This window comes from Ochotona curzoniae, unplaced genomic scaffold, assembly GCF_017591425.1.
Source record: "Ochotona curzoniae isolate NIBS_2020 unplaced genomic scaffold, NIBS_Ocur_1.0 contig_2754, whole genome shotgun sequence".
In the NCBI taxonomy this organism is placed as follows: domain Eukaryota; kingdom Metazoa; phylum Chordata; class Mammalia; order Lagomorpha; family Ochotonidae; genus Ochotona; species Ochotona curzoniae.
Genome location: NW_024465582.1, coordinates 34,648,152 through 34,668,277, shown reverse-complemented (window position 1 = coordinate 34,668,277; position 20,126 = coordinate 34,648,152). Strand labels below are relative to the sequence as shown.

The 20,126-nt window shown below is 44.2% G+C and overlaps 1 protein-coding gene across 1 annotated transcript; it reads left to right on the top strand.

The window, feature by feature from the left end:
• The first annotated feature begins 3,018 nt into the window (after window positions 1–3,018).
• Window positions 3,019–19,476, top strand: CD180 (CD180 molecule). Its single transcript, XM_040977627.1, has 3 exons — window positions 3,019–3,236; window positions 14,840–15,006; window positions 17,148–19,476. Exons 1-3 carry the CDS (start codon window positions 3,147–3,149, stop codon window positions 18,874–18,876), a joined length of 1,986 nt encoding a protein of 661 aa, XP_040833561.1. The 5' UTR covers window positions 3,019–3,146; the 3' UTR covers window positions 18,877–19,476.
• Window positions 19,477–20,126: the final 650 nt, after the last annotated feature.

Here is a 20,126-nt window from a genome sequence, read left to right as displayed (position 1 = left end):
TATAGCATTGTGAGTGAATTAGGATTGCAGTGGTTACTGCAAGTAAACCTTGCTCTCCAGTTTCCATTTATCAAGAACAGCTAAAACAGAACACTTAGAGAAAGAAAGAGAAGATGGTCCGCCTAAAGCATTGGAAACTGAATTTACTTGGCTAAAGCCAAAAACTCAGCTATGTAAGCAAACTAGAATCAGTTTTGAATCTGATGGAATTTTACATGAAGTTTTACATGAAGCCTCACAGAGAAAGTAGACCAGTAGACCAACTCTATCATTTTTATATATGAGAAAATGGAGGCACTGAGAGACCCTCCCAATGACATCCTACCAGCAGCTGGGGTTAAAATTCAAATCAGTGTTTCCTGGGAGATTTAGAAATTATTCAGATAAATAGATGGCTAGGAGTCTGAATGCATGAATTCATGACACTCTTGGAGGAACCAGGGATTTTTAACCTGGAAAGGGAAGATTTGGAGGCATAACAACTGTTTCCAAATACCCAAAGAATTGGCAAGTAGGAAAGGGCTTGAATTTGCTCTACTATAAACAAAGAACACTGTGGGGGTGTTCGAGGATAGATTTCAACAGTTTCATATAAAAGAAAAACCTATTCAGCAGTCAAAATGAGCCAAAGCCATTTTACCACCTGAGGCATTTCTGAATAACCTAAAGATATTATGGCGAATGTGCTTTTTTGTCTACAGATTGCACTGGTGTAAGGGGTGTGGAGGAGAGAACTCAGGCATGAAAATCATTTGGATGGGGTGACCTTTTAAGAGTATGTGGCTCTTTACAACCTGGGACCAAATAAGGGTTTCATTCTTGCCTCTGAACTCTAAAAACCTATCTTCCCATCTGTTTGCAATAGTTTAAATTTTAATCTATTTCATATTTTCAGGGTATTATGCCCTGAATATTTGATTTGAATGCTGTGGCAGAAGGTCACTCATATTCATTTATTTTCTTTTACTCTTATACACTTGCAGTGAGTCTTTTGAATCCATTATGCAAACATATGCAAATGCTATGCAAATGGCGCGGTCTCAGAAAATGACAAAATCTTATGGCCTTAGCTGAGCCATCAAACCTTTCTTCAGGAAGGAAAGCAGTATGCCTTTTGGACATCTCTGGGGCAGGAGACAATTTCCCGCGTGTGATATTTACATGACATCGCAGTCCATGCCTCAGAGGAGTCTTTGCTTCGCATTCTTCATATTTATGTAGGGTTTTCAGGGGACGGAAGCGTTTCACAGGTACAACCCTGCTTGATCCTCAAAATTACCCTGTGAGAGAGGCAGGGTAGGAAATCTAAGTCCTGTTCTTCAGATGGGGAAGAAGACATGAAATGACTTGCCCAGGGTCACTCCATGCGTCATGATGGGTCTGAGGCTTTGGGGTCTCGACAGAGCACCATGTCCACGGGCGCTTTGCAGCAGTGTTCTCTGGGGTCGACCTCACAGGTGCTCTACTAAGGAGGATGCCCTTGGAAAGGAGGCTGGTGGTGGTCCTGGCACAAGGCCCAGGACAGGATTTCTCCAGCCCTGTCTGCTTTTCAGCACCCACTCTGCAAGTCACCAGAGGGAAAGCACTTTTTCCCCAGCTACTCCTTGACCCCTTCCAGAGGCAACAGCCTCAGCTGCAAAGCTTGCCTGGATTGGAACTTGTGTTCTTGGGGGGAGTCATTTAATTTCTCGAAACACAAGTTCCTCTGTCTATGTAAAGAGTGAGTTCGTAGCTCTTTCTTTCTTTTGTTTTTAAAAGATTTATTTTTTTTTTATTATTGGAAAGGCAGATATACAGAGAGGAGAGACAGAGAGGAAAATCTTCCGTCCGATGATTCACTCCCCAAGTGAGCGCAACGGCCGATGCTATGCCGATCCGAAGCCAGGAGACTCTTCCAGGTCTCCCACGTGGGTGCAGGGTCCCAAAGCTTTGGGCCGTCCTTGACTGCTTTCCTGGGCCACAGGCAGGGAGCTGGATGGGAAGTGGGGCCGCCGGGATTAGAAGTGGTGCCCATATGGGTTCCCTGGCGTGCAAGGTGAGGACTTTAACCACTGTGTCATCGCGCCGGGCCCCGTAGCTCTTTCTTTATGGCACCCAGGGAAATACTCTCAAATGGGGAAATGAATGAAAAATAAAGATACAATTTGTTCTGGAAGGTGACACAGAGTAAGAACTCAGTAACTAAAAGCTACTCTAAAAGTTACACTGGTGCCAGTGACCCCGTACTAGGATGGGCTGGACCTTGTTCCTCGTGATCTCACACACCAGGTACCATGGGCAGGAGAACAGTGACCACCTGCCTCCACCACTGTCTCCTGTGCATCAGAGCTGGAGACCAATGTCTGAGGGAACCATCTCAGCCCACCGAGAAACAGTTGAACTTGGACTTTCCTACATAACTGCCACCCATGTACCATGGCAAGGACAATGCGCAAACCTCCTCCCAAGTTGTTTCCAAGAAGAACTAGAGCCGAGGATGCCATCCTAAAGTTGACTTTCCTGTAGCCACCCTGCTAGGCTCACAACCTTGCCTCCACCTGCTGGGGTCGTGTTGGGAGGAATCAACAGCAGGTTCATCCCAGCTGCCTTCCCGGGCCTTTACAACCAGAGGAAGTGACAGAGGGATCCTTTCCCTGCGCTAAGCACAGAGATGACCAAGGCAGCAGCTAGGACTCCAGAAACAGGTACCTACCTAACCCTCATCCTGTCCTCATCATTCACCAGGACAAATCAAAGTGGCTGTCTCAGTGTGTGCAGTTTTCTGTCTCCTCAGCCTCTCTCTGTGTTGCTGACTAGAAAAGCAACTGTGGGAGTTGGCCAAGCCTGTGAAACTGGCTCCAAGTCAGTCAGAACCATTGCACTGAGAGGCTGTGTTTGTTAGCCCGAAAGGCCCATCTGACCCTTGCATGCCAGGAAATGCATGAGCCAGTCCTAGGTTAGGTTCTCTATTATTTTTGGCAATAATGAGTGGTACACCAAAGGGACTTCCCCTTTTCTGCCACACAGAGTCACCAACTGCTGAGCAGTCAACAGCATTTCTCGTTCCAAAATCATCTCTCAGAGTACCTCTCTGGCTGCCAGAGTGGGCCATCCTGGCGTGACTCTGTTTCTGCGTTCCAGGCATTAGGCAATCCCACCAAGCTGGGATGGCTCCTGATGTCGGCTGCTTCCTTTTGGCGCTGCTGATTCCTGCAATCTGTAAGCTCATCAGCTCTTCGGATCAGGTGTGCATTGAGGTGAGTCCAAATGGTTTGTCTATATTCAGCTGGAAAGGTCTGGAAATTTTGAAATTCAGCTGTAGTCCCATTGGAGCCCTGGCTTAACATCCACCATCTTTGCAATTACATCCACAGGTTGCCTCCAAAAGTTTATAGAACATGGACAAAAAGATAAGATTAATTCAGCACCCCTCCCCCCCAAAAATTGACTGGTCCATACACACAAGGATCTTCAAAATGCATTGTCCTTATGAGAAAGTTGTTTTTCGTTTTGGTTTTTGGTGTGTGTGTGTGTGTGTGTGTGTGTGTGTGTGTGTGTGTGTACTGTGAGAAAGGAGACAACGTGTGTAGACAAGGAACTATCAGGTGACATTTTACCAGGAGGAAAGAAGAGGTTTCCTTTCTTACAAAATATTTTTCTCAAAGAATCCACATTGGACCATAAGACATGAACAGGTGTCAAGGCAAACAGCAGATATCCACCACCACCGCTCAAAAAAAGCTTCCAGCTCGCCTGTAGAAGCTGTTTTTCTGTCCTCCCAGCATATAACCACCATCCCCAAAGGACCTTTGGCTTCCTCATGATTAGCGAGGACAGAGTTCTGCCAAAGTTTCAGACTTATAAAAGCTCACCCTGAATGGGGCTGACTCTCTCCTGTGTTTGGACAGATCTCCATCTGTGTTGCTAACCCGTAGAGGTAAAGAGATCTGATAATAGAGCCAAATGACACTTTCTATTTTGGAGCATGACAGTATTTATCAACATTTGGGAAATTCTTGGAGAGAGTGATGAGAGACATCAAAGAGCTGAGCTCAGCCTCTCGCCATCTTCTAAAATGCTGGAAGCCTCTTCCCCTGGCTCGGACCCTGGCAGGGTCTAGTGCTTTGTGCTCTGCCGGACAGCAAGCTCTATTGGTCTTAATGACTTGGGAAGCTGCTTTTAGTTGGTGTGAAAAGAGCAAGAGCCAGGATTGGTGAGATGTGGAAAGGTCCCAAGACGGGGTTGGGAGATTGATCTGCAAAGCAAGGCAAAGACCTGCCAGATAAAACCAGAAATAAAATCTTGGCCTAGAATTTAGTTTAGAACAGGAACTAACAGAACCTTATTAGTCTAATGGTGGGATAGCCAGGCTATCCTCAAAACCACAAGGGCATGACAAGCAAGAAACATGAGAGCAGAGACGTCTGGCTCTGCTTGAGATGCCAGGGGAAACTAATATAGAGTGGGTGATTTACACAACGAAATGGATTGCTTCACAGTTCTTCTGGCCACAGGTCAGAGAGCAAGATTGGTAGGCTGTTTTCTCATGCGTGCATGTATGAGAGAGAGATTGCATTTATTATCACACCTTTGTTATGGAAACTCTAAGATCTTCAGAGTTTATTTTCTTTATGTGTTTTACTTTTTCAAAATTTTAAAATTTTGTTTATTTATTTGGAACTTAGAGTGACATGACACAAAAAGAGCCAGAAGATAAAGAGATCTTCCATCCACGGATTCACTCCCCAAATGGCCACAGCAGCCAAGGCTGAGCCAAGCTAAAGCCAAAACCCAGAAACTCCACGTGGGTTTCCAAAATGAATGGCAGGGGCCCAGGACCTTGGGCCATCCTCTGCTGCCTTCCCAATAGCATGTGCAGGAAGCAACAGTTGGGACTCAGGTCACTGGTATGCTATGGGGGATGCCAGCATCACAAGTGGTTAGCTTTAATCTTTTGTGCCACAAGGCTGACCCCATATTTTCTATTTGTTAGATTATTTATTTGTCCTTATTTGTAAACACATTACAGGCAGAATGCTCTTCTGCCCAGTGGTTCATTCCCCCAAAGTGCACAGCAGCCAGGAGTAGGCAAGGCTGAAGTCAGGGCCCAGGGAGAACTCCATTGTGCCAGCCACACTGGCTGTGGGGGTGCCACACTGGCGGGGGGTTGCCACTCTGGCGGTGGGGTGTGCCACACTGGCAGGAGGGTGCCACACTAACAGGAGGGTGCCACACTGGCGGGGTGTGCCACATTGGCTGTGGGGGTGCCACACTAGCGGTGGGGGTGTCACACTGGTGGGGGGGTGCCACACTGGCGGGGGGTTCCACACTGGTGGTGTGGGCTGCCCAATGACTCTCAGTCTCACTTTTTGCCTCCCATGGGTCACAGTAACAGCACAGGTTAGCAGTTGATCCGAACACCCATCCCTAATTTTCAAAATTTTAAATTGACTTATAATACTTGTACATTTTTCTGAGCATAAAAACGAGTTTCTTCTGCCTTTTTCTTTAGTCTTCTTTCTCTGGGTCTTCACAGACACTCTCATGGTGAGTGACTGGGGGCTAATTCCCTCTCCTTTTTGAAAAGGATGGTTCTATGTTATATTTCAGTGTATGTTTAATATAATTACATCCTTTTCTATGAGCCATCAATTTGAAAACTAGCGTGGCTGAAAAGTTTTCAGAAGTCTTTTCTGGGGGAGAGCTGATTTCCATCAGCCTCCAAATACTATTTATTGTAATACTTTACCTTAAGTCATGCAAAACTATTCAATTGTGTTTACTATGTGAATACTGAATATCAATTTTACTATCTCAAGTAATAATTATTTGAATAATGTTACAGTAACTAGAATCGTTTGTGAGGAGTGTCAACTGAGACTTTTTTGACTATTGTAATCCCATCTTAAAAACATAATTCCAGGGGAAGTGCTTGCACCATGTACAGATTTTGAAAAGTGTAAAGAGATTGCTGGCTATGCTCCACCAAAAAGATGAAAAGCAAAATGAATTTTATACTGTAGATTTATACAAAGAAATATCTCAAACCTCACCTTTTTATCCTGTGTGCGGAGATTTTTCTTTGGATAAATAACAGAATGCATCACTTCCATCATATCGATGAGATGAATTTTTTTAAAAGCTTTATTTATTTTTAGTGCAAAGGCAGATTTACAGAGATGAGGAGAGATGGAGAGAAAGATCTTCCATCCACTGGTTCACTCGCCAAGCAGCTGCAACAGCCGGAGCTGAGCTGATCCGAAGCCAGGAGCCAGGAACTTCTTCTGGGTCTCCCATGGGGTGGGGCATCCAGGATCCCAAGGCTTTGGGCCATCCTCTTCTGCTTTTCCAGGCCACAAGCTGAGAACTGGAGGGAAATGGAGCAGCTGGCGCATGAAGTGGCACCCACACAGGATCCTGGCACGTGCAAAGAGGATTTAGCACAAATAAGAGGAAGTTCTTAGATAAAGGTTTAAAATTGTTGATAAGCAGCTCCAAAATCTTATGCCTATTTTTCCCTGCTTCTATCAATATCCTGGCAGAATCCAACTAGCCAGACAACTCTTGTTAGTAATTTGTGTATGTGAGCTATAAGTGCTTAAAGAACTCTGCCACACCCGAGACATCCTGTATTGCCTGTCCTGTGTCTTCCTTGCTTCTTGATGCCAGCCTGGCTCTTCCTGCATTCTTGCTTCTGAGAGGTCAGATTTGACACTCTCCAGTCTGGCACTCAGAAACTCTCCGATCCCTTCCACTGAGTTTCATCGGAGCACTGCTCATCTGACATTTTCCCATTCTTCCATATCTTCCCCTACCTCCCACCCTCCTTGGAATTTAGAGGTTGAAGGTTTCCTTTCTAGTGTTTATGCAGTCCCTGAAGCTGATCCCACATAGTTCAGAAAATCCCTTCACACACATTTGTTTGCCTCAGTTCAGGTGTTTCAGCCATCAGCTGGGAAACAGGAGGGTTCTAGCTTTGTGCTGACGGCACCCTGTGTGAGTGAGTGCGCAGTGCTCTAATGTGACTTCAGCTTCAGGATGCAGCGCAAGTTCATTTTCACGTTAGCTGGGAGGAAACAGCCCCTCCGCATCTCTGCTTCAGTCAGGAAAGCACTGTCACCATGATCTTCATTTCCTCTTTTCTTGTACGGCAGCTCACCCTCATTGTACCTTAAGTACCTCTTTTGAGTCACTATCTTCAATTACAGCCTGAGATACTGGGGGGGTCAGGATTTTGACATATGAATTTGAGGGATGGGAAACAGGAAGGGAAGATCAGGGGATTTTACCAGCCCCACAGGCTGTTTTGTTCAGGCTGCAAGGTCAGTGTCACAAGACATGCAGATGATATGATAAGCAGGCAACGGGGACAGCACCTCCTTGCTGATCGGGTAGGTGTGCTCTCTGCCTCCTGGAAACGTCCTCGGATAGGATTGTGTCACCATGGAAGTAGTTATTCTTGCACTTACTACTTCAACTCTCAAGCACCTGTGCCCCTACAAAGCTCCTGCAAGCCTCTGAAGGTCATTCCTCGAATGTTGCTGGCAGGTTTTGCAGAGCCCATGCTAACCTAACTACCTAGTGAAGACACCAGGCCTTGCTGTTGCCAGTTCTTGATCATGGCTCCCACTTTGGAACAGAAGAAAGCTCAAATGGGAGAGAGAGAAGACTCTGGTCCCTTGGCTGCATGCTGGGTGGCCTTGAGCACTGGTCTCAGGAGTGCTGTCCAGGGTCCCAGGATCCACAATCCTGGCCTCGTGATGTAGTAGAGGCTTTTCTTTTTGGAGAAGAAAGGTGAGATGGAAACCTCCCAAGACACCGATCTGCAGCCTTCCCCGCAAAAGCACTTGACTTTAAATGGCCTCATGACATGCTCAGTTAATGCTGGCTCCTTTTTAAGAATGATGATTTATTTTGAAAAGCAGATTCACATACAGAGAGAGAGAGAGAGAGAGAGAGAGAGAGATTTTTCATCTGCTGCTTGGGTCACTCTAATTGGCCACAACAGCTGGAACTGGTTAAGTATGGGGGTAGGGGAGAGAGAGAGAGAGAGAGAGAGAGAAAATGAATTATTCCCCAAATGGCTACCACAGGCTCAAGCCAGGCATCAGGAGTTTTGTGAGAGTCACCCATGTGGGTGCAGGGACCCAATCGCTTGGATCATTCTTTACTGCTTTCCCAGGCACATTAGCTGGGAACTGGATCAGAAGGAGAGCAGCCAGGACAGGGACCCGTGGCCATGTGGAATGCTTGGCCTGTAGGCAGTAGTTTAACCACAACAAAAGGAAAGAGATACTTTCCTTTACCTCTCCTGTCTCGCCTGAGTTCTCAGCAGAAGGGTTCTAAAGCTATTTTATAGTGTGAGTGCTGGGAAGGGGACGCTGGGGGGACAGAGAGGATGACGGGAACTGGTTCTGAGAGCAAGAATTTTCTAGACTGCTGTGGAGTGAAATAATAGGAGTGGTTAGAAGAAATGTTTGCTGATGATAGAAGGGTTTGAAATAACGAAACCAGGACCATGACTGAGCCTTTGGAGGCTGACAAATGTCCAAAGAATAGCTGGGATTCAGTGCTGTGTGACTGGGTTGTACTAACTTTGAGATGCTCTTTCAAACAATTGTGTGTGATTGAAGACATGCCCGCAATCCCCTCAAAACCATGGCAAGAGAGATTTCCTGTCCCTAAAGGAAGGGGTCAGAGCTTTTAGTAAACCTCATTCTTTTTTTTTTTTTTAAGATTTATTTATTTATTGGAAAGTCAGATATACAGAGAGGAAGAGAGACAGAGAGGAAGATCTTCCATCCGATGATTCACTCCCCAAGTGAGCGCAACATCCAATGCTATGCCCATCCAAAGCCAGGATCCAGGAACTTCTTCCAGGTCTCCCACACAGGTGCAGGGTCCCAAGGCTTTGGGCCATCCTCGACTGCTTTCCCAGGCCACAGGCAGGGAGCTGGATGGGAAGTGGAGCTGCTGGGATTAGAAGTGGTGCCCATATGGGATCCCGGGACATTCAAGGTGAGGACTTGAACCGCTAGGCAACGCTGCTGGGCCCAGTAGACCTCATTCTTCAAGCAAACTCCAAGTTGACAAGTACAGGGGCTTTCCAGCAGATTTGGGTAACAGCATGATTTTCTGATGATTGGTGGCATGCACCAAAAAGCACTGCATCATTAATCCTCACAGTGGGCCTGCCAAGTGGGGTCACTGTCATCTACTGGCCACTGAGCCCAGAGAACACAGCATGGTGGCTGAGAGCTGGGATGAAAACCCAGGTAGTCTGACTCTAAAACAAAACAGAAAATGAAGTGCGTATTCATTGGAATATTCTTTTCCTGGGGGAGTCAGACCGACTGCAGAGGGTTAGAGGTGTGCCACCTTAGGACTACTTCTTTTATTTGAGTGTTGCTTGCTCTGGGATTCAGTTTATCCAGCCAGTTGCTACCTCTTGGATAAGAATGTGATCAATCAGGGAGAGTTGGGAAGCAGTGTCCCAGATGCCTGCTGTGTCAGCGGAGCTGGGTGCTGTGCGTGTCAGGTACAAATGAGCTAGCCGCCAAGTTGGCAATAAGCACCTGAGAGTGAAATTCAAAGGGTTCCAAATTAGAAAATGTTTCAACACTTATGAAGAGAGAAAATACAGCAGGGTGGGAGGGAGCTATAGATGAAGAAAAAAGAAGCAAAATAAGTTCTTGATTGAAAAATGCAAATGAATACCTGAAGGGGAAAAGGATCTCAAATTCAGATGTCACACTTGGCAGCCCTGGGGACAAAGCAGTGGCACAGGTACCAGGGCCCAGCGGGTCATAACCCAAAGTCCCCTGACTTAGAATATGGGTAGGAACAGAGCAGTGGGTGAAAATCATATGGTCTTGCTGCAGCTGGAAGTCGGGGTGGTGCACATCCAGAAGGGTCCTGAAGGCAGTGTACCTGCAAAGGAGGGAGAAAAATGCCGTTGGAATTGGCCACACACTAAGCTCTCGCAAGAGAAGCAAGTCCTGCAGAAGGTGGTCATGCAGCCCGGGGAAACCACAACCATGGGTGGGTGTCTGCCCAGAAAGGCAACTGAAACACATGGTCCCCACAGAGGGACATGCTGTCTGCTGTTTTTCTGAAACCTGCCCTTTTACTCTGTGCCATCTGGGTTCTGCTGTCACGAAACACTGTCTGGAAGCTTGGATCCAAATTCTGACAGCAAGGCTCCATGAAGATGGTATGTTTTAACAACAACCAAAATGTGTAACCTTTGCTGATTGTCAGTGACAATGGATAAACTTTTAAAAAGTGTGAAATAGGAGCTTGCATTCTTCGAAACATGCCCATGTCAGGAAGAACAATGCAAATATAAAAATTTGTCTCTAATGAGATGGATGTAAGGCCACCACAGTTTAATGCAATATGGGATTCTGGAAGCAAGGAAGAAAAACTACCAATCAGGTTATTATTGGGACAATTGGTAAAATTTGAATGTAAATGCTATGTTGGGTAATAACTATACAGATCTGTGTTAATATTCTGAATTTGATCATGGCATTGTGCTTATACAGGACAATATTCTTGTTCGTGGGTGATACGAACTGAAATATTTAGGTGTGAAGAGTTATGATGTTTATAATTTAATCTCAATGAAAAAGACTGAGAACGATAGTGTGTGTGTGTGTGTGTGTGTGTATTTCCTGTCTTAAAAGTACACAATCAGCTGGAGCGAGCATAATGGCTCAGTTTGCTCATCCTCAGCATTGTAGTGCCAGCATCCTAGATGGGTGCTGATTCATGTCCCAGTTGTACACTTCCTGAAACAGCTCTCTGTTTATGGTCTGGAAAAGCAGGAGAGGATGGCCCAAAGTCTTTGGACCCTGCACCTGCGTGACAGATCCAGAAGATGCTCCTGGCTCCTACCTTCAGATTGGCTCAGCTCTGACCATTGCAGCCATTTAGGAGCGAACCAGTGGGTAGATGAATTTTCTCTCTCCCCTCTGTAAATCAGCCTTTCTAACAAAACAACAAACAAAATTAAATTTTTAAAATGCAATCAACTAAACACAAACGAATACCTCTTAAAAGAGTCCAGAGCATGTGGCACTTTTTCAGGAGCCCTCTCATCATACTACTTTTGATTGTATAGTGGGATTATAAAAGATTTGAAAGGAACAGATGTGGTGGTTAAGCCATTGCTGGGGTTGCCTATATCACATATCATAATGCTCAGGTTTGAGCCCCTCTTCTGCTTTTGATCCAGCTTCCAGCTCCTATGCACACCTTTTCAAGAATTCAGGACTTCCATGTGGGAGAGACAGATGGAATTCTGGGTTCCTGGATTTGGCTTCCTCAACCCTGGCTGTTGTGGGCATCTGGGGAGTAAATTGGTGGGTGAAACATCGCTCTTTCTCTCTCTCTCTCTCTCTCTCTCTCTCTCTCTGTCTCCCCAACCCCAGCTCCTTTCAAATTAACAATTTTTTCTTAAAAAGCTGCAAGAGAGAGACGATTTCCAACAAGAGATTGTTTCATGCTGCATCCTAGGTCTGACATGGACTTCTGACTACCCTGTGATTAGAATCATCTGCTGATCGTTGAGTTTTCACTAGTTCACACTGAGCTGTTTCATTGCCCTGCTGTCCAATTTTTGGGTGCTCCTTGCCATTTTCTGGGTGCTCCTTACCATTTTCTGGGCATCCAGCAGGACCCTGCTCAGGATAGCTCCTCCTAGATTCTCAACTTTTTGAATCACACACGTACAGTAGCATTCTCAACAAGCTGAGCTGCAGCATAATCTAAGGACCCCTGGGCACTGACATATTCAGGAGATAGAGGAAGTGGCAGCATTGAGCTGTTGGATAGAGGTCCAGGATAGAACAAGATGAATTAAAGAAGTCCAATTTCATCAAATATATGCAGCATCAGCAGTAATCACAATAGGGAGTAGAATTTTTTTTTTTAAGTGTCTTCCCAGCTCACAGCTACCTTCACCACCATCAGCATGGCAGCTGCATATGCATAATACTAAAAAGACATAAAACAGCCACTAGGGCCCGGCAGCATGACCTAGTGGCTGAAGTCCTCACCTTGAACGCGCCAGGATCCCATATGGGCATCGCTTCTAATCCCGGCAGCTCCACTTCCCATCCAGCTCCCAGTTTCTGGCCTGGGAAAGCAGTCGAGGACGGCACCTGTGTGGGAGACCTGGAAGAGGCTCCTGGATCCTGGCTTTGGATGGGCATAGCATCGGCCATTGTGCTCACTTGGGGAGTGAATCATCGGACGAAGGATCCTCCTCTCTGTCTCTCCTCCTACTCTCTGTATATCTGACTTTGTAATGAAAATAAATAAATCTTTAAAAAACAAACAAACAAACAAACAGCAACTAGAAGTGGCCCTTTTTCAGCTCACCAATCAGGCAGAACACTTATCACAAGGTATTTTATACACTGCCAGTACTTTCAATGAGGATAGGTTTTGATGATTTCAAGGAAGTCGTCCATGTTCATGGGTACCAAAGCCAGGTCTACCAGCATATATAGATCTTTCTTTTTTCCCTACTTATCAGCTCAATCTGAGTGTTACATGCCACGTGTGTGTTTCAAAGACATTATGTGGATTTGTGGCAGTGCCTGAGGAAGAATTAATTACCAGGAAACAGAAATATGGCATTTTCATCAGTGACGGTTATACTATTGTCACAATACTGAAGACAGCTGGTGATTTCCTGTAGTTGGGCATGCTCTCTGTACCTACTGAAAAGTGTAGCAGTAAGCAGAAATTGGAATAAAACGGAAAGCTACTAAAATGACAACATCTTGAAAAGTTTGTGTTTCAGAGAGAGATATGTACAGTTCTGTTTATGGGTAAGCAGGTGTCTGCAACTTGGGGAGGAACGATGCTCAAGTTGGAGGTGGCGGGGGGCAGGTTTTTTCTCTGCCAGCAGGACAGTCTCTGGGGGCCTACCATGAGCTCCCATGTGACGGTTGGACGGACTTTCCTGGATCCTGAGATTATTGTAGATAGCCCTTGGTCTTTGTGTCTCCAAGGACACATTCCCTGGAGATCGTTTTTCTAACTTCTAGAAGCAAATGTAGATTCCACCAACCTTCACACCTGCCCCACTGCTTCCATTCCATTTCATTGCATAGGCCTCTCCCCAACTACCTCCCAGTTTCTGCCTAGCTGGTTCAAGAGTTATAACTTGGGCCCAGGGATCTAATAAGCCCTGACTAGCAGGCTTCTGAATCCTTAGCTATCCTGGGGTACCAGATGAGGAAGTCACCTACCCCTGTGCCCCTAAGCCTAAGGGCTGATAGCAGCAGCTGACAGATCCAGAGATCAAAATTAACTCCTGCTTGAGATGCCAGAGCCTAAGGTGTGTCACCCTGTATTTTTATGGTATAGCAAGAAAATTCTAGACATAAACAGAAGTATTTACGAAGAAGTTTGCATGTATATGTCATGCAATGGCCAGTAACCATCAATGTTTTTCTTAAACTTTATTAGCTCCTCCTTTGTCAATAGGTTTTTTTTTTTAAGTTTTGTATTTTTTTTTAAAGATTTACTTATTTTTATTGGAAAGGCAGATATACAGAGAGGAGGAATCCATAGTGTTTTAAAGCAAATCCCAAACACCTCCATATTTTGTCCCTAAATATTTCAATATGCACTTCAAAAAGAGTATAGCATTTATTTTACATAACCACAGGGTCATTATCATTAACAAAATTCATAATTCTTTGAAGCAGTCAAAGCCTATTCTCCTTTAAAGTTATCTAACAGTGTATTAAAATGTCTTGTGACAAGTGTTCTTCCTGAATGGGGATCCGAACAAGGGCCACTCTTAGTTGCTGTTTTATGTCACATAAGAAATCTCTCTCTCTCTCTCTCTCTCTCTCTCTCCCTCTCTCTCTTAGACGTATCAATAAAACAAAGTTAGTTCTGTGAGCTTCCCACATTCTGTTTTTGGACTGATTGCTACTGTGTGGTATGTGTCTAAATCTACCTTATCTCTAAGATATGAAGTTGGGTCAAATGTCTGGAGAGGATTCCAATTTGCATTTGGGTGGGTTTTTATTGTTTTTGTTTTTTAAAGGGGAAGATGTTTATTTCAAAACAGAACATATAATGTCTGGTTGTTTTGTTTTGAAGAATCCAACCAGGAGTCAATTTGTTTTCAAAGGGAAAGAAGACATTTCTACGCATCACCAATCCATCTCAAAAACTCTATACAGAAAACTCTTTCTTCCATTTTTCCCATCTGGCCCCATCCTTTCCCTTAACAATAACCAACTTGTAGTTTTCCATGATTTATTTCAGCAATAGTAGAAATGGCAAATAAATACACCTTTCTCACACAGAAGCTGGTCTACTATTTATTATTTATGAGTGGTATGGATTTCAGAAAGTCATGGAAAGCAAAATTAAAAGACAAGCTTATTGTTACAAAAAGAAATTTTTTCATATTTTTTTCATAATGTGCATTTTCCCTATACTTTTTCTTTGTATACCATATATACTATATGCAGTTTTGTATTTTTGCTTTTTGTTGTTGCTACCTACAGTGTGTCTGGAATATCACTCACTAACCATGTAGGGAGAAGTTGCCAGCTGCATCTAGCTGTGTACAGGGTTCCATTTTGGGAATGCACCATGGTTTATTCAACTAGCCCTATGTAGAAGGATCATCTGGTTATTGAGAATATTTTGTTATTACACAAAAACATTGAAATGAGGAAGTCGTTTTGTCATTTTGCAAGCACCTATCTGGTGCATTACTATCTGTAGGGTTACAGCTGAAAGTGTAAATCATATGTAATTTTGCCAGCTATTCACACAGATTACCAAATGCAATATTAATGGACAATGTTTCTTCTACCAGAAAGAAGTGAACAAAACATACAACTGTGATAATTTAGGACTCAGCAGAATTCCTGACACTCTATCAAACAAAACAGAAATTTTGGAATTCAGCTTTAATTTTTTGCCTGCAATTCAAAATACAACCTTCAACAGGCTCCCAAATCTTACCTTTTTGGATATAACCAGGTATGTATTTAAGTTTCTTGTGTATTCATCAGCTTTTACTTAAGTAAATTTATAACTTTGGTTCACACTGTTTCCAGAAACTTCTGGTGGGGATTAGGACCAATCTGTTTATCCTGGATACTTATTCCTGCCCATGAAATGCCTTTTAAAATATGTTTAGTTTAATTCTTCATTATTCTTAACAGATCCATGCAATACATTTATACCAGTTAACTGTAATTTAGTTAAGTGGCAGTCAAAGGAAGGAAAGTGAATTTTTCTGAAGCCAGTTGTACCAGCAGTGCTATGCAAGACATTCCTAGGAATAATGACAACAACAATTGAAATTCATCCTGTACTAAATCAGATAGCGGAAGCTGTATTACATGATATCTTAGCATGACCGACTGTGACTGGGTGACGACACTTCAGAAAATTTAGAGCAAGAACATACGCAATCTACTGACCTCTTTTTTTCTATGAATTGAAAAAGGAATTCCACTGTTGTGTTGCAGGTAGTAGAATCAGCCTCCCAATTACCAAGCTTGGTTTAAAAACTGGTGGGAAGAACTAAACAAGAAAATGCAGTGTGTGTCTGTGTTCCAACATACACACCAAGTATACACCCTCGTAGCGATCCGATTTCTGCTGCTTGGGTCCTTCCACTTGCAAGGCTTAAGGGTGACCGAGCCTTCATTTCCCTGGAGGAAGCCATGTTGTATAGACCCCCCCAACTGCATGAAGAAACCAGCTGTGCATGAGCGTGCATGTTTACTTATGTGTATGATCCAATATTTTAGTTATAATGCCAATATGGGATTCTCTGAACCTCTGATGACCATACGTCTGGAGTGGTCATGTGTATCAAGTGACTCACAATAGTTCTATAAAGGAGTCATTATTTCTGTTCTCACTGATGAACAGAAGTTGAGAAAAGAGGTCATTTGTCTAGGATGGCACAGAATCACATATTTATGTATTGTGGAACAAATATAAGTGACCTTAACAAGTTGGTGGAAAATGGAATTCAAAGTAAGTTTATTTTGGTGTAGAAAAGATGTTGAGATCTGTGTGTACAAAGGATATTCAGAAAGTTCATGGAAAGGGGCTAGCGTGTTAGAGTAACTTCAGCTGTGCACCAGTGTCCCACATGAGTCCTGGATTGAGCCCGGTGTCTCCATTTTTGTCCTAACTCCCTCCTAGTGGCCTGGAAAGCAGTGGAGGAGGATGTCCAAGCCCTTGGCCCTTGTTAGAACCTCCTGGTTCTCGACTTCATATCAATCCAGTTGGGCTGTTATGGCCAGTTGAGGAAGAACCGAACCAGCTGGTGGAATATCTCTTTCTATCTCTCCTTCTCTATAATTCACCCTTTCAAATAAAAAAATAAATATTTCTTTTTAAAAAAAAAAGTTCACGGAAAACATGCAGTATGAAAAATCTATGTGGAGATTTTCGTTTTTTACACAAAAATAAGTTTAGCTTTTAATTCCTTTTCCCACAAGCTTTTAGAAATGTCCCCATGCTATCTACATATTAGTGTGTGTGTGTGTGTGTGTGTGTGTAAAGAGAGAATTTATATGTGTAACTTGAGAGGCAAATAGACATAGAGAAAGCTCCCATCTGTTAGTTCACTCCCCAGGGACTGGGCCAGGTCAAAGCTGAGAACCAAGAATTCAATCTAGGTCTCCCATGTGTCTAACAGGGACCCAACTCTCCGATCCTGATGTTTCCCAGGATCTGAATTAGCAAGAATGTGGACACAAGAGCCCGAGTTGGGATGAAAAATCAGCCACTGTCATATACAAAGTTGAGATCTTAACTGGTGTCCTACCTACCAGGCCAAACACTCAGCTAATATACTAAAATAGTAAACAACAGTTCCATTTTGTCTACAGTCAATTAAACCACCCATAGTTTCTAACAAATCAAATGCAAACCTTTGAAGGCTCCATATAATGGGACAAGATATCTGGAAGAAATTCCAAATCAGAGTGTTCAGAACTAATTACTAATGAATAACTCATTAATTAATTCAAGTACTAAAGTAGGTTTTCCTGTTTACATTGAGTAATAATATATACAGCTTCACTTTACAAAATTGTTAATGCATGCTGCATGTCTTGTTCTATGAAATGATTGTTGAATGCCTATGTTTTTCAAAGGTGTCAGATTAACTGGATACATGAAGATGCTTTTCAAAGCCAAATTCAACTGAGAACCCTTGTGCTCACGGGAAATCCCCTGGTATTCATTGCGGAAACTGCATTTAACGGGCCCGTATCACTGAAGCATCTGTTTTTAATTCAAACAGGGATAACCAGTCTTGAGTTTATCCCAGGGCACAATCTGAAAAATTTGGAAAGTTTGTATCTTGGAAGCAACCATATTTCTTCCATTAAGCTCCCTGAAAACTTCCCAACGAAGAATCTGAAAGTTCTGGATTTTGAGAATAACGCTATCCACTTCCTCCATAAAGAAGACATGAAGCCCCTGAAACAGGCCAGCAACCTGAGCCTTAACTTCAACTGCAATGACATTAAAAGTGTTGAACCCGAGGCTTTCACGTCAATGACCTTCCAAAGAGTGAACTTTGGAGGGACCGTGGACCTGTCTGGCATCTTCAATGGTCTGAGGAAGTCCACCATTCAGTCACTGTGGCTGGGCTCATATGAGGACACTGATGACGCAGAACTGAACTCAACCACATTTCAAGGACTTTGTGAAATGTCTGTGAAGAGCATCAACCTGCAGAAACACCATTTCCATGATCCCACGGCAGCCACGTTTCAGTGCTTCACACAGCTCCTGGAGCTGGATCTGACAGCCACTCACTTGCACCAGTTACCCAGTGCAATTAAAGGCATGCAGTCACTCAAGAAACTAGTTCTCAGTGTAAACAAATTTGAAGACTTGTGTCACATCAGTGCTGCCAGTTTTCCATCCCTCACACATCTCTACATCAAAGGCAACACAAAGAAACTCCAGCTCGGTGTTGAGTGCTTGAAAACGTTAGGAAATCTTGAGCACCTGGATTTGAGCCATAATGACCTAGAAGCTGCTGACTGCTGCCAGGTACAGTTCAGAGGTCTGTTGCACTTGGAAAACCTCAACCTGAGCTACAATGAGCCCCTTCAACTCCAGAGTCAGGCATTCAAAGACTGCCCTAAACTAAGATTTCTGGATTTGGCCTTCACCCACTTGAAGCTGAGAGAGCAACAAAGTCCCTTCCAAAAGCTCTATCACCTGCAGGTTCTGAATCTCTCTCACTGCCTCTTAGATACCAGAAATCAGAATCTCCTCGTGGAATTGCCTGATCTCCGACATCTGAATTTACAGGGGAATCTATTTTACGATGGGACCATCCCCCAAACCAACCTACTTCAGACACTGAGCCGCTTGGAGAGTCTGGTTTTAGCATCTTGTGGTCTTCACTCCATTGACCCCCAGGCATTCCGTAGCCTTGGAGATTTGAGTGTTGTTGACTTAAGCTATAACAACCTGACGCATGATAGTCTTGAAGCCCTTGGCCACCTAAAAGGAATCTATCTCAACTTGGCCACCAATGTCATTCGCACCATCCCCTACCATCTCATCACCATCTTGTCCCAGCAAACCACCATTAATTTAAGTCACAATCCCCTGGACTGCACCTGCTCAAATAATGCTTTCTTAACATGGTACCAAGCAAACCTACAAAAGCTCGAAGGCTCCGAGGAGACTGTATGTGCCACCCCGCCATCTCTCAGGGGCGTTAAACTCTCTGCTGTCAAGTTGCACTGTGGGCTGACAGTCATGGGCATTTGCTTTCTGGTGGTGCTTTTAGGGTTGTTCGTCATTCTGCTCATTTTTGCAATTAAGTTCCTCCTCAGGTGGAAATACCAGCACATTTAAGGATGCGCGTTTTCAGCCAAGGCCAATAAGTGTTCAGCAAAAGTGCCCTCAAGGAAACAAATGGTCATCCGCAGCTGAACAGATGTAGCAGATGGTTCCAGGAGCAGGGAAAGTCCCGGGTGCTTTTCCTAGCCATTTTTCACCCTTGTGAGCCACAGAGAGCATGAGCTTCCTTGGTGGGGATGCAACCCGGGCTGGAGGACCAGTCGAAGCTGTGAGACACAAACAAGGAAATGGGTGCACAATGAGGAAGGGGCCACGACTGTCAAGCACCAGGGACAACCGGCTTTGTAGCCAGCCCCTTTCTGCTCACACAGACACCAGCAGCACCTCACTCCTCATGCTGGAACGGTACTGCCAGGCCACTCCGCACCCCTCATCTTTTCCCATAGCTCAGGCACTGTGCTTGCCTCTGGGTTCATGGTCATGGATCCATTTGGGAAACTTAACCTGAAAAAGTCTCAGTGTTCGTTTCTTTAAATGAACAGAAGAAAAGCACAGTGAATTTAAAGACTGGGAAATGACTCTTGCTATTAAATAAACTCATTAGTGCCCTTAATCCATAAGTTTCTAACGTCTCCACCATGTCTCTTAGGTTCAAATAGTTACTAAATTTAAAAAATATACACAAATAAACACAGGTGCAATGGCCTAGCAGGTAAAGTCTTTGCCTTGCACACACAGGGATTCCATATGGGCTCCAGTTCTAATCCGGCAGCCCCACTTCCCATCCAGCTCCCTGCTTGTGGCCTGGGAAAACAGCTGAGGATGGCTCAAAGCCTTGGAACCCTGCTCCCACGTGGGAGACCCGGAAGAAGCTTCTGGCTCCTGGCTTCAGGTTGGCTCAGCTCCAGCCGGTGCAGCCACTTGGGGAGCGAATCATTGGATGGAAGATCTTTCTCTCTGTTTCTCCTCCTCTCTGTATATCTGCCTTTCCATTTAAAAAATGTTAGAAAAAAATAAAAATAAATAAACACACCCACCCTTCTTCGGTGCAAAGCTTAAGATGTTGGCCACATCTGGTTCACTCCTCCCAGAGCCAGGCTCCCTTTGGCAGATCTGAGGTACTCAGTTTCTCTGTAGATGATAATATTCATCTATAGAAAAGGTGGGCTGTGATCCCAACTGTACTTTGCCTCTGAAGCATCTCTTCCACAAACATGGTGAGGTAAATGGCAGTTTGTTCCCAGGCTAGCCCTAAACAGCCTGTTCCACTGGAGAGCATCTGTCACAGCACATTCACTGTGAAC

Coding starts and splice junctions, on each gene's coding strand:
- CD180 (XM_040977627.1), top strand. CDS start 3,147: ATGGCTCCTGATGTCGGCTGCTTCCTTTTGGCGCTGCTGATTCCTGCA. Junction 3,237..14,839: donor CGGATCAGGTGTGCATTGAG/GTGAGTCCAAAT, acceptor TTCTTCTACCAG/AAAGAAGTGAACAAAACATA. Junction 15,007..17,147: donor ACCTTTTTGGATATAACCAG/GTATGTATTTAA, acceptor TGTTTTTCAAAG/GTGTCAGATTAACTGGATAC.